The sequence below is a fragment of the Scomber scombrus genome, chromosome 13 (genome assembly GCF_963691925.1).
Source record: "Scomber scombrus chromosome 13, fScoSco1.1, whole genome shotgun sequence".
NCBI lineage: Eukaryota > Metazoa > Chordata > Actinopteri > Scombriformes > Scombridae > Scomber > Scomber scombrus.
In genome coordinates, this window is record NC_084982.1 from 11434970 (window position 1) to 11448972 (window position 14003).

General features: G+C 37.5%; 1 protein-coding gene across 1 annotated transcript; it reads left to right on the forward strand.

Moving 5' to 3' along the window:
• The first annotated feature begins 305 nt into the window (after window positions 1-305).
• cbsb (cystathionine beta-synthase b) lies at window positions 306-10094 on the forward strand. Its single transcript, XM_062431282.1, has 15 exons — window positions 306-309; window positions 1683-2022; window positions 2807-2901; window positions 5494-5628; window positions 5752-5831; window positions 5922-6126; window positions 6213-6304; window positions 6524-6646; window positions 6770-6854; window positions 6999-7104; window positions 7287-7364; window positions 7456-7590; window positions 8416-8524; window positions 8630-8714; window positions 9952-10094. Exons 1-15 carry the CDS (start codon window positions 306-308, stop codon window positions 10092-10094), a joined length of 1815 nt encoding a protein of 604 aa, XP_062287266.1.
• Window positions 10095-14003: the final 3909 nt, after the last annotated feature.

Genomic DNA, 14003 nt, shown 5'->3' on the forward strand with positions numbered 1-14003 from the left:
ATTAAAAGATGTTGGGGATTGACTGAAAAGGTGTAGATGGAAGCTTATTACACATTTTTATGTTTGCAAAATGAACTAAACATTATTAATTCAGACCTTAAAGTTTTTTGTTAACATGTCTGAGCATAGCAACATTTCAGCTACATATCAATTTTAAAATTGTATAATAAACCACACATTCGCTCCTTTTCAGGTTTCTTTTAAACATGTCCACAGGGTAAAGTCCCTCGAAGGAGGACAGTTGCTACATGTTAAAGTTACATGCATAAAGAGCACATCTGATCTGGTGCCAGGCATTTATAAGGATGGGTAACTTCTGGAGGACACATCCATCTGATACATCTGTTATACAGTCAAAAAGGCTTTTTGGTTGTCAAGGTCTCTGCTTGTAATGCTGTAATCCAAACTTTGTGTTAATACCAACCAAATATATTGTTTCTTTAGGATTACAGGAATCGTGTGTGTGTATGTATATATATACACGTATATACACATATATATATGTGTGTGTGTGTGTATATATATATATATATATATATATATATATATATATATATATATATATATATATATATATATATATGTGTATGTATATATATATATATATATATATATATATATATATATGTGTATGTATATATATATATATATATATATATATATATATATGTATGTATATATATATATATATATATATATATATGTATGTATATATATATATATATGTATGTATATATATATATATATATATATATATATATATATATATATACACACACACACACATATATATATGTGTATATACGTGTATATATATACATACACACACACGATTCCTGTAATCCTAAAGAAACAATATATTTGGTTGGTATTAACACAAAGTTTGGATTTATCAACAATTTAGTTGAACCTTTTAACATTTAGCTAATTTGCAAGTTAACACTAAACACAAATTACAGACTGGTGGGAATGGCATTTGTTTTGTAGGTTTTTGGTCATAAACAGAATTATTGGACCTATTGAAAGTTTTTACCCAATGATGGTGCTAGATAAAAAAGGCAGGGGGTCAACAAAGGTATTCAAATTAAATCCAAATTGAATATGAATGTGTGTTCCAAATTTTATGGCAATCCATCCAATAGTTGTTGAGACATTTCACTCAAAACCCCAAATGTCATCATAACGGCAGTGCTACATGAAAAGTCAAGGGATCACTTTAGTCATTATAAGGCTCATCCTGTATGAACCATACATATTTTTTACAGGAATCATTGAAAAGTCTTCAAATTAATGCTAATGTTACTTCTTGTCTGTTGGATGTATAGATAGGTAACTGTTTAATTACACTAATGCAATAACTGCTAATCAATTGTCCTGTTCAGAGCAGATGGTCACACTGAGCCTGATGGCATCCTGCTACACAACACAAGAGCCACATATTTTGAACAACAACCCACATTAGCTTTCCTTTTAAAGTATTCCTCTTACAAACAAGAACACACATCTTGTCCTCCACCCAAGCTTTTTGAACGAGACATTCACCTCTCGACCAGACTTAAACACTTTAATGTGTGTAATGTTTAGCCAGATTCAAGCAGATTACTGTTTATCCATTATAATCTGAAGGGTTTATTTATGTGTATGTGTGATTGTAAAATCTGTTCCATCTCCCTACAGGTGAGCCATACCTTCTGTTTCTGGTAATACAGTTTTGGAATGTGTTCCCTCTCTTTGCCCTCATGCAGCTACCCTGATAAATGCAGATATCACAATGGAAAATAAGTCCTCCAGTGAGTCCCACGTGGATGGAGATGCCATGACTATGACCTGTGGTAACAAGTTGCCTGTAAATAGAGAACAGGACTTTCTCGAAGTTCGGGATGAATTGCCCTGTGAGAGTGAGTTGGACAACAGAGAAGTGACCGCAGATGAGAGGAATTGGATCCGCCCTGATTTGCCCAGCAGATGTACTTGGAGACTGGGAGCACCTATTTCAGAGTCACCTCACAGCCAACCAGAACAGTAAGACTTATATTATAGAAAGCTCTGAAAAGAAATCAGCTGTCATTGTTGGGATTAATTAACGATGGATGCAGGAGCAAAGAGTATGAAAAGCATGTAAAAAAACCCCTCAAAGTTTATCAGTAACAACTGTACTTTTCCTACTATCAAACTGTCTGCCGTGAAAAAGGACTACATATAATCCTGTGAAACCACTTTATCTAAATAATATTACAAATATTGCATCACACATTTTAACTACAGTGCTATATCTTCTTTATACTGCATGTATGGGGTGGGTTTAGGCAAAATCAGCTATGTAAAAGTTAAAAAGGGAATACATCCCCTTGTATTCGCTTTGCTTAAAACACACTCACTTAAAAAAACAGTGTTTTATTGCCCATGATAAGTGTATTTGGGATGTTAACATGTCTTGTATGTCTTGCATGTATTTAGGTGTGAGAACAAGTCATTCCTGTGCCAGCATGCACAAAACACCTTTGTCACAGGTGATATTTTGACTTGTTGCACAGCTATAACTTGTTCCTTTCAGTGTTTCAATGAACCAGCATCCCCAATCCAGGACCATGGAGCTGACTCACCAAGATGAAATACACCCACCACTGATGTTACTTATTATACCCATGTTTTTCCTGCTATGACAAATCAAAATGTATGAAAAATACCAGCCGTTATTAAAGGATAGGTTCTGTCATCAGGTAAAGGTGACCGTGTGAACAAAGCTGCATTTACACACCACAGGTGACAACTTCTTCATGGGTATTTTCTGTTCTGTCCATCACAGCATCAAGGCCCCCAAAATCCTTCCCAACATCCTCGGGAAAATTGGGGACACACCTCTGGTTCGTTTGAACCAAAAAAAACTTTCATGTAGTCCCTGCAAAGCTGACATATGACACCCATACCCACATGTACTTGGGAATCAGTAACTGATAAATGCAAATATTTGCACGTCCAACTCTTTGCACAAAATTATTTCAACATAAAATTATCTAAATGTCATTGGACTGACATCTGTAGATCACTTTCTATCTGTAGTATAGTAATGACCAATCAATGCAAGTGCAATATTGTAGTGAACGCTTACAAGTTGTGCAGAGACAAGACTGTTTGCCTCAGTCATCTAAATTTGCCTGCATACTTATTATGCAGATAGCCAGAGAAGATGAATAGAACAGGACATTAAAATGTGGCTGTTGTTCTTCTGTCTCATAAAGCCAGAGGGAACTCTGAACAACAGCATTATTTTTCTCCTTCCTGGAACAGCAGGAGAGTTGATAAGCAGTGGGAGGAGAAGTGCTGGCTTGATTTGACTGGTAGTCTTACCTGGCATACCATCTAAGAAAGACAAGGCTAAGGAAGACTTCGTTAAGGAATAGCTAAGGAATAACATTACAATAACAGGACAAACATTAAGTTGATACATGCAAGCAGAAGAGCGGTCACTGCTTTTATTAAGAACCCTTGATTCGACTGTGTCCCTATTGGCTCCCTGCTTACCTATTAAGAAGGGAACATTCAGGTATCATGTAGCTCGTGGCCTTATGTTCCCCAGTGTGTGACTGTTGGGGTTTTGTCTAAGGTGCTGGGCTCCCATGGATGTGGAGGTGAAAATGAAAGACCCGTTGTTCTTTTGGCCAACAGAGTACAGCACAGCCAATTAAAATTGAATAGAGAGTGATAGAATAGTGACTATAAGGTGACACTTGGTGAATTATTCAGAATCTAGAAATCATTTGGAGAAAAAGGAATTTAGTCCTTTAGTTTAAAAAGTATTTATTTTATTTCAGTACATTATACTTTTGTATTGGCAGCACACTGAGGTTTTTGGGTTCACTGAGGATGAAACCTGCCAGAGCCATCAGTTTAAGCTCCCTAAGAAATGTCTTTTACACTCCAGCGAACTGATGAAAGTGAAGCTCTGATTTGTTCTCATGGCTTAATTAGACAAAGGATCTTGTTTCGGTGCTTACATGGTTTTCACGTGACAAGGATTACTCTGTAGTTCACTGCAGATTTAAGTGTAGCTGTCCTATATGAGGATTAGTTGGCAGGTGTGGTTGAGAGGACCTTTGGACAACCCCACGCTCCACAAACATGATGTCCAAAATGTTATCCTCCATAATCTGCTTTGCACTGGTATGGTTGGCTGGTGCTGCTAAGTGTAGCCCAGTGTGGACAGTGTAAAGGTCTTTTTCAAAGCACACATTTTGACTTGTCATTGTTGGAAAAGCACAAAGTGTTACTAATAATCTGTGAGCCAACATGTATTCAGATATAATTAATTTGACCTCAAAATGTCTCCTGTGAAAAAGTGTGCAATACTGCCATCCCATATAAAGTACGGAGTATTTACTCGTCCAGACATGTTTTAACACATAAACAAATACTCTGCTTTCAATAAAAATGCTTTGATGTGTTTTTTATTCGTGGTTGTGATGGGTGTGGTTTTCCCAACTTTGTTAAAATGACTCCATCATTAAAAGATCCAGAAATCCTCAAGTGTGCCAATATTTAGCATTTCAAAAGTCACCACATCATAGCCCTGTAAGTTGTTTACAATAAGCAAAACACATTTTGGAGTGGAGGAGGATGTTAATAAATCAACACACAAATCTTGACAAGTGAAAACACCTTCTTGGCCCTGCCTAACTCCACCTTACCACCTAACGCCTCATTACATACGTACATCTAACTTGTTGTGAAACACTTTCTTTATGATTCATTATCTGTTATTATCTTGATTGTATCTTGTTCCTTATTGCTACTGGTCTCTGAGAGATACCAAACGTAATTTTGTTGTGTTCAAACAGTGACTATTAAGTGTTTTACGTCTTTCTGTCGACTGACTAATTGTCTGTTGCAGCTGGTGCACCCATGTTTGAACCTGCAGATAAACTGTGATTGTCAATAGTAACAGTGGAGTTCAGGACCAGATTATTGTCTGAAAACTAATCACCAGCTACTTTTGTAATTGGTTAATCATTTTGAGTATTTTGTTTTAAAGAAAAATGGTTTCTTGAAAATAAAAAAAAGTCTAAATTCTCTGTGTCCAGCTTCTTAAAAGTGAATATTTAGTCCTTTATAATACTGGATATTTAAAACTAAAACTGGATGTCTAAAACAAGACATTTTAGGATGTCATCTTAGGTTTGTGATCGACATTTTTCACAATTTTCTGACATTTCAACAGAAATAAAACAATACATAGTAAAAAATAATTTGTTTTGTTAATTGTTTAGCCTGATTATGAAATTGATTATTTAATTAACATGTTAATTTAATGTTAATATAATTAAATGTTAATATTGAGTAATAGGGTCGAGTTAAAGCGGACGGAAGCAACATTTTCACACAATGTTACCTTAATGGTTTCTCATTTTGCAGAGTGCTTCAGTTATCAATAATTCAAAATGATTATTAATAATTACTTAATTTGACATATATTTTCTTATATGTGAACCTGTTTAGTGGCCAAGTGTGAGTTCTTCAATGCAGCAGGCAGCGTGAAAGACAGGATCGCCCTGCGGATGGTGGAAGATGCTGAGAGAGCCGGGATCCTCAAACCAGGAGACACCATCATTGAGCCCACCTCTGGCAACACAGGTACCGTTATAGTACAGAAAGCAAATATGCAAGATGAGAAGAAAACAGTGATGTCATATCAAAAAAGTTGTAGAAGCAAAGCATGACCAGTTGCATACATCCTCCTCTTCTGGCTGCCTGAAGGTATTGGCCTCGCTCTGACTGCTGCAGTGAAAGGTTACCGCTGCATTATTACCATGCCTGAGAAGATGAGCTTGGAGAAGGTAAGCAGCTCTTTTAAAGATTTACAAGTTTTTATCAACTCTATATGGTGCATTTGACAAATTTATATCTGATGTTACTGCATGTTCTAGGTGAATGTTTTGAGAGCTCTTGGGGCAGAAACAGTGCGTACACCTACTTCTGCAGCCTTTGACTCACCAGAATCCCATGTGGGTGAGGCGTGGCATCTAAAGAATGAAATCAGCAACTCGCACATCCTCGACCAGTATCGTAATGCCAGCAACCCTATGGCTCACTATGATACTACAGCTGAGGAGATATTGGAGCAGTGTGATGGTTTGATTCTTTAATATAATGCTGTGAGCTGATAACAAATGTCACATTCTGCAGATCAGAAAGGAAAAGGTGCCTTTTTCTTTCAGGTAAACTGGACATGTTGGTGGCTGGAGCTGGCACAGGTGGTACACTCACTGGTGTTGCTCGGAAGTTGAAGGAGAAGTGCCCCAATATTAAGGCAAGAAACACACTCTATTGTGATTAAGAACCTCTTTGAGTGAATTTTATGGCCTTATTTTTTATGGCAATGCTTTGAGAGAGGATTAAACCAGTGGACCTGCGCATCCTGTTCCTGCTTGTATAAACACTACTGAGCTACTACTGGGCTTTCTTTGTAATCCTTATGCTGCAGTGCTTAACATTGCAATAGAGTATACTATTGTCTTGTTTGTTTTAGATAGTTGCTGTTGATCCTGAGGGCTCCGTTCTGGTTGGATCAGAAGACAAGAATGAAAAAAAGATTTTGTTTGAAGTGGAAGGCATCGGATACGACTTTATCCCCACAGTGCTGGACAGATCTGTGAGCGTGCATAGATTTGTGAATGCAAGTGTTGGTTTGTTTTGAGTTTTTGTGTTGAGCTCACGGTATGTGGCATAACTTAAGTTATTCCTCTGTTTACTTCTCTCTTACAAATCCATGCAGCTTGTTGACATGTGGTATAAATCAACGGATAAGGAGATGTTTACCATGTCACGCAAACTCATCAGAGACAAGGGTCTTTTGTGTGGTAGGTTCATGTCATGGATACCATTGATAGGATACATTTCCCAGGTATTGTGTATTTTACTGCACTGTCATGTGGACGTTTTGAGCATCCTTTTTGTTAGTTCCCTCTGACTATGTATTTCACTATTTGCCTGTTTTCCTGGAGGTGGCAGCTCCGGCTCAGCTATGGCAGCAGCAGTAAAGATGGCTCAGCAGCTTGAGGAGGGCCAACGCTGTGTGGTCATCTTGGCTGACTCTGTCCGCAACTACATGTAAGAGACAGAGGTCACGATGATGGATACACTTAAAATCAATGAATAACATGAACCTGAGGAATCGCTGGTTCAAGCCTCATCAGAAATGTGTCTGAAACCAGGCTGACTTTGTCAAACCTGACTGTTTCAGACCTCTAATCCACTTCGTTATCTGATCGTACTCATTGCTGGTTCTCCAGGTCAAAGTTCCTGAGTGACCAGTGGATGTGTGAGAAGGGCTTCATAAGCCCGGAGCCTCCCGTCGGCTTCAAACCCTGGTAAGAAGGTCAGCTATTTTACATTATCAGGCAGCTAATCCAAACCACAGATGTTAAATAACACATTTGTCTCACTCTCTCTCTTCGTAAGGTGGTGGAACTTGACTGTCCGGTGTCTACATCTGTCTGTCCCCCTCACTGTCTTACCATCTGTGTCCTGCCAGAAAACCATTAAGATCCTGAAGGAGAAAGCATTTGACCAGGCCCCAGTTGTCGATGAGTCAGGGTATATGTCTTTTAAAATGTTTGTACTTTAAGGATGTAAATCAATACAGTTTTGGATATGAACAACTGTGAACTGCATCTGAATCCGAACCTTGGAAGTAATATTCATATTTATTCTTCAATAATGGACATATCCAAGTTATTGTGTGTACAGTGCAAACATGACCTGCTTGTATCCAAAGCAGGAAAGCAAAAGAAAATGACTTTTCATGAAACACATTTGCAAGCATACAAAACAAAGCGTACTTAGATTTTTAGACATTCATCGTTCAAATCCTCAAAAGTTACTCATCAGTTCGGGGAGAGTGTGGTATGATGAGCCAATATTTACATATGTTGCCCTCTAGGTAAGGGAAAATGAGAAAGAAGAAGCATGAAAACATGTACCTTTATTTCTCCTATCAAATTGAATTGTTAAATTTTGTTCCTGTTTCTCAACTTGCCCCAGGTTAGGGATAACAAATTATTTTTTGTTATCTGATTCTGATTCATTTAGGTATGCATTATTATAATGTATTACTTTATTTTGTTACTTTTTCGGTAGTTAAACTTTTACATACATGAATGTGGAGTATGAACAGCAGTACGAAACAATTTAATGTAGAAAACTGAGTAGACTGGACATCTTCTGGTGTTGACCACATCCAATAAAACTCAGATACGAATAGAATACAAATAGCAGCTTTGTGTGAGACTCAGCAGGTAATTGGGTGGTTTGTTGCCTGTGTGTGTGTGTGTGTGTGTGTGTGTGTGTGTGTGTGTGTGTGTGTGTGTGTGTGTGTGTGTGTGTGTGTGTGTGTGTGTGTGTGTGTGTGTGTGTGCACAGTGGGATTCAGGGCGTGGTGACTCTGGGGTCCATTCTGACCTCTGTGTTGTCTGGGAAGGTAAAACCCTCAGATGCTGTCAGCAAGGTGCTCTGCAAGCATTTCAAACAGGTCAGTCAGTGTTCAGTCACATGGATGGCAGACATGCATACTGGACATGATATGGATATGAAATTAACATATTTATGCACTAGTCTGCTTACACTTTACTCTCAGGTGCACCTGACAGACAACCTGGAGGAGCTGTCCCATATCCTCAAAACAGACGACTTTGCCCTGGTGGTATATGATCATACCCAGTGTAAGATACCTAGTTTTTTGTGTTATTCTTTATACAATATTCTGTGGCATTTTTGCCCTCAGTTGATATCAGATAATAAAGAGGTGACAGGAAATGAGAGTAGTTTAGGCTAAAATGTAGTGAAAAATACCAGAAAGAATCACATTTCTCATAGAAGACACTGTAGATGCAAACAAAAAAGGAATTGTAGGTTGTAAGGGACACAAATCATTGCAGTTATAGCTGCATTTTTATGTTGCTAAAAAGCATAAATTGAAGGAAATCATCTGACTGTTTAGTTACAGTACAAAAAGCACAAGCTTTATTTATAAAGCACATTTAAAAAACTCAGTTGAACCAAAGTGCTGTACAGTTATTAAAATACAATATAATCATACACAAATATAATAATAAATAAAATAATAAAGGAATAGTAAGAGCTCAATTTAAAAAAGATAAAATTAAAATAAAATAAAAAGCCAAGGATTCTCGCCTAGCTGGGACTGAACACCAAGGAGAAAAGATGGGGTTTTTATCAGTGTCTTAAAGTGCTCAGCTCTAACCTGGAAAGGTAGGCTGTTCCACAGCTTTGGGGCCGCCACCGAGAAGGCTCTGTCCCCACGAGTACAGAGTCTGGACCGAGGTACTGCCAGCAGCAGCTGGTTTGTCGACCTAAGTGCTCTGGAAGTACTGTATTTAAATTTAAAGCAATTGTGAAAAATGAAGATGTACATTTTGTTTCCATGACCACCAGCTGGAACAGAGCAGCTGTGGGCTCATTAGGATTGTTTTTCTTTGTTTCAACTTGATAAAATACTTGTATTACATCCCAAATGAAGAATTTTGGAACATTTACAACAAGCTTCCTGCTCGAAAGTACACCCATAAATATTTCATGTTGTTATGGTCACTCATTTGTTTGTGAGAGAATTGCTTTTATTTGAGCAGGAACCCCATCGTCTCTCTCTCTCTCTCTCTCTCTCTCTCTCTCTCTCTCTCTCTCTCTCTCTCTCTCTATCTCTCTCTCTCTCTCTCTCTCTCTCTCTCTCTCTCTCTCTCTCTCTCTCTCTTGCATCCTTTCTCTCATTAACATCTTTTAAAAGTGAAGAGTTCAACATTAAGTTGCTTATCTTTATAAGCAAACAAACTTGTGCGAAAAATGTCCTGTAGCCAGTGTTTATCCTGCTCTTCTCCTTTCAGTTTGGTTTCCAGTACAACAACAGTCTGCTAGTCTGTAATGTCTGCTGTCTCTCTATAGATAAGGCTGATGGGCCGGCATACCAGAGACAGATGTTATTTGCCGTTGTGACAGCGATCGACCTTCTCAACTTCATCACCGTACGTGATAGGGAGGATCAATCATCATCTGAATGCTCGCTGATGGACGACGCATCTCTGTGACCATTTCCTGTTTAAGACGTGGACGGTACGGCTTGTAGAGGCAGCACATAAACACCTACAGTTTAGTCTCAATAGTGTTTGTTTTCAGTGTTTTTGGGGACACATATGGTGTCCCCAATGGTGGAATAGCAATATACACTATATATACCACTCTGAAATCAAACTTAAAGGATAAGTCTGGTGATATTCTATGTATATGTTTCTCATTGTCAACAAATAAGACCAAACCAACAATGAATTGAGGTATGTGTGTATAAAGCCTGTGACATGCAGCTCCATTGTTGTCCAAAAACTATTAAACACATTAATGAGCCACACCGTTGCACTTCCTTCGTTATCACGAATGTGGACAATGTAGTTTTTTTATTAGTTGATACCACATACACACACTGCTGTAAAAACTGTAAAAATTCACTAGACCATCAAATATATATTAGTCTACAGCTAGTAGTCCCCATTAAATGCATTATTCACTCCTGTTTGAGTAACATTTGCAAAAAACTACAGTGCCCAGCTGTTAGATATTAAATGGACTAACACATTGTTAGTTTTGGTCCTTTCATTGAATTTGTTGACAATAAGTAAAACATAGATAAGAGCCTGTCTCATCCTTCATCTGTACAGTCTTGATCTATGCCTACTGAATCTAATTTAATTCTAATGATTTTAATGGCATTAATCATTAATAATGCGAGTTAAGTTAGGTTAAATGTTATGGTTTTACATTCTGTGCACCTTGTAGCTCTAATGTCTACAGTAAAGCAAAAATAGAATCTGACTAAAAATAAAAATCTTAACATAAGGTCCACGTACTAGCTTTTTCCAGGTGGAATTTGGTGTCAGAGGTGAACGGCATCATTGGTCGTGTGCGGACTCCTGATCAATGACTTTGACTGGTTTTGGTGTTTGTATATGGGTTCATGTGGTGTCCTGCACATATATCACGAGACCAATTTTCCATACTTACGTAAAGTGATAGCAGCAACAACTTCGGAATGTGGATCTGCAGAGGAGGACCATGAGATGCAGTTGAAAGTACTGGGAAAATTTTATATATTTTTGTCCAAGATTAGCAGCGAATTTTCATGCTGAAGAAAGGATGGTCCAAGTTGAATATTTAGTCATTTGCCTAAAAAATATTAGACATTAGGTAAATAAAATGAACTTAAAAGTCTATTAATGATATAAAGCATTGTGATTTACAGCTTTTAGCTTGTTTTTGTTTTCACTAGATATTTTAGAGAGCTGCCGTTATCTTTTTATGGATTACCTGCAAAGTTTGCAGCAGAGCCCCTGACCAAAATATCAGGTGAGGGGGCACACATACTGCCTCATTTAAGCAGGCTGTAGGGTAGGTCAATACATGCAGGTGGAGGAATGCCTCCATCTAGTGGCTCAAATATGAAACCATGACCATTAACTTTGATGAAGGTCCATGTTTAAAAGGTTGTATTTCTAATTAACACTGTGTAGGAATTCCACCTTTTCTTTTTGACAGTCTTGCAAAAATACACAGGTTGAGCTACACACCACAATCCTCTAAATGTGTTGTAGATAACATATATAATTATTAACCTGCATCTGGATCTATGTGTGCATTGAAATACACAGAACAAAAGATAATCTTGGGCCAGACTGTATCATTTAATGCAGGATGAGAAAATAGTTAAATGTTAAAAACAAATAACCCTGTGTTTAATTTTTAAGAAATCACCTGATCCTCATCTGGCCTGTGGTCACTATGTCAACAGACCAGAGGGAGGCAGTATTAACACACACTGCAGAGACACATGCAGTGTGGATGTCACATTGTGTTCACAAACAGCACAACTCTACTCCTTAACATCTTGTACAATATATTCATTTTGTCATGAGGATATTTAGTTCAGTAAAATTTAAAGGGCTGTGCTGTTTTCAGTTAGTACATCATTTATTTTTCATTCTTCACAGCATGTCCCTGTGATGAAACTCCACTGAAATGTATTACATTTTATTATGGCTTACTGTCATTATTGGATTGATGTGAACTACATTTAACTGATCTCATCCAAAAAAAACTCGAACCAGATTTTTTTCTCTCGAGTCATACTGATTTTAATTATGGAGTATTTATAAAATTAATTTATTTCTCTTCCTAAACATCAGAAATTATTTTAAGATTTAATTTCTCTTAATTCTGCTGTTTTCACATTAAGTCTTTTCAAATCTCACTATCCTAATAATTACCACAATACTGGGAAATCTTTTTTGGAGACATCAATACAAACACCCATGTTTACACATTTTTAGAGAAGTTTTTGTTGAGTTGCTATTATGTTAAACTCTTAATGAAATGGAAATGAGTACCTTTCTCTTTCATAATGAACATGGCAAGTGCTCAAAAACAACAGCAACAAAAAAAAGAAAGGATTATTGAGTTGGTCACGATGTTGAGCGATTCCTTCCTGCATTATTTCCTTTCATAACATCCCATCTCAAAAAGGAATACATCAAATTATAGACATGAGATGAGAAAATACAAACTTTTTGCCCGCTCACAAACAAATTGAGACTCTTTCTAAGTTATTGGTCTTTTCATCGCACCATCATCCCTAATAAGGAAAAGGGAAATGGTCTCAGATGACCTAACAGCTCCGGTGTCACTGAATATTGACTTCACTGAGGTGACACTCAGTGTGCTGATTTGGAAACTGTAACCATCAACTCCATTATTAAACAGGGCCGGTCCAAAGGGGCAAACTAGTTATAGCACAACCAATATATCAGCAGGTGACACATTGTGCTGTCCTTTGTATGAAGTCATCTGGTCCGTCATCATCAGCAGGATGAAACTACCAGTCATACATCAGTCATCAGCACAGGATTGTGTTCAAATGTAGATTCTAAGAAACAGTTTCTTAGGTACTTTTGAATGTTATCATGTAGCCTGAGTCAGTAACCACTGGTGGGGAAACTCCTCAGACCTCGAATTTAAAGCAGCTGAAGCAACATGTCTACCAAGTTGTACTACAGCTCATTGTTCTGGTTTAGTTAGGGACTAACTGGGGAACATAATGAAGCATGTACTGCTAATGAGACAGATATTTTCTTCTGGAGACCAAAACAGAGCTAAAAGCAATGTAAATATTGGACTTACGATACATTAAATAGATTGACAGGAACATGACACCAAATGAATGTTACAGTGTGTTTGCTGGATGTGTGACTATAGACTAACGAAGGTTATTTTACGTTAATGTTAGGTCAACAAACAGTTAATGGAGGTTTAAGAAAAAGTAATTTAGCAGTAAGGTCGATTCACTGTCAAGACCCCCTGTCAGAAATTCTGTAGATCCTAAAATTAGACACACAAAACAGAATAAATACCCCAGTTATTGGACTCGGAGAAATATTGAAATAAAGCTTTGAGATCAGTCGAAGGACTAAATGCTCCTCTGGATGTCACAACAACAGTTTCATCATATCATTTCTATATTTTAACCTGCCATCATTCATGCCTGCCAGTTCAACCTCTGCCTCTCCAGTCAGTTCCTATCATATCCCAGTCACCTGATCCTCAATGTGCTCTTCACTCATGCTGATCAGCCTCTAAGTATGTTTACATATATATATATGGTTACCAGTGGAGCTCCCCACTGATGAAAGTCTGTTTACAAACACATGCCTGCTGAGCTATCAACCAAACAGAAATGATACTGGCCGGGTTTGTACAAAGTGATGCGTTCACTTACACATGTATGCACTGATGTAGATTTGAACAGTGATGCGTTCACTTACACATGTATGCACTGATGTAGATTTGAACAGTGATGCGTTCACTTGGAAGAGATTATAAAGAAGTGAATGAACAACATACATCAATCAGTGACTAAGAATCTAAAAAGAAATGAACTGATCGTTTGGTATTTC

Bases quoted from the DNA above. Each gene is read 5' to 3' on its own strand.
- cbsb (XM_062431282.1), top strand. The intron at 6,647-6,769 runs GTGAGCGTGCAT...AAATCCATGCAG, and splicing joins CCACAGTGCTGGACAGATCT to CTTGTTGACATGTGGTATAA. The intron at 7,591-8,415 runs GTATATGTCTTT...GTGTGTGCACAG, and splicing joins CCAGTTGTCGATGAGTCAGG to TGGGATTCAGGGCGTGGTGA.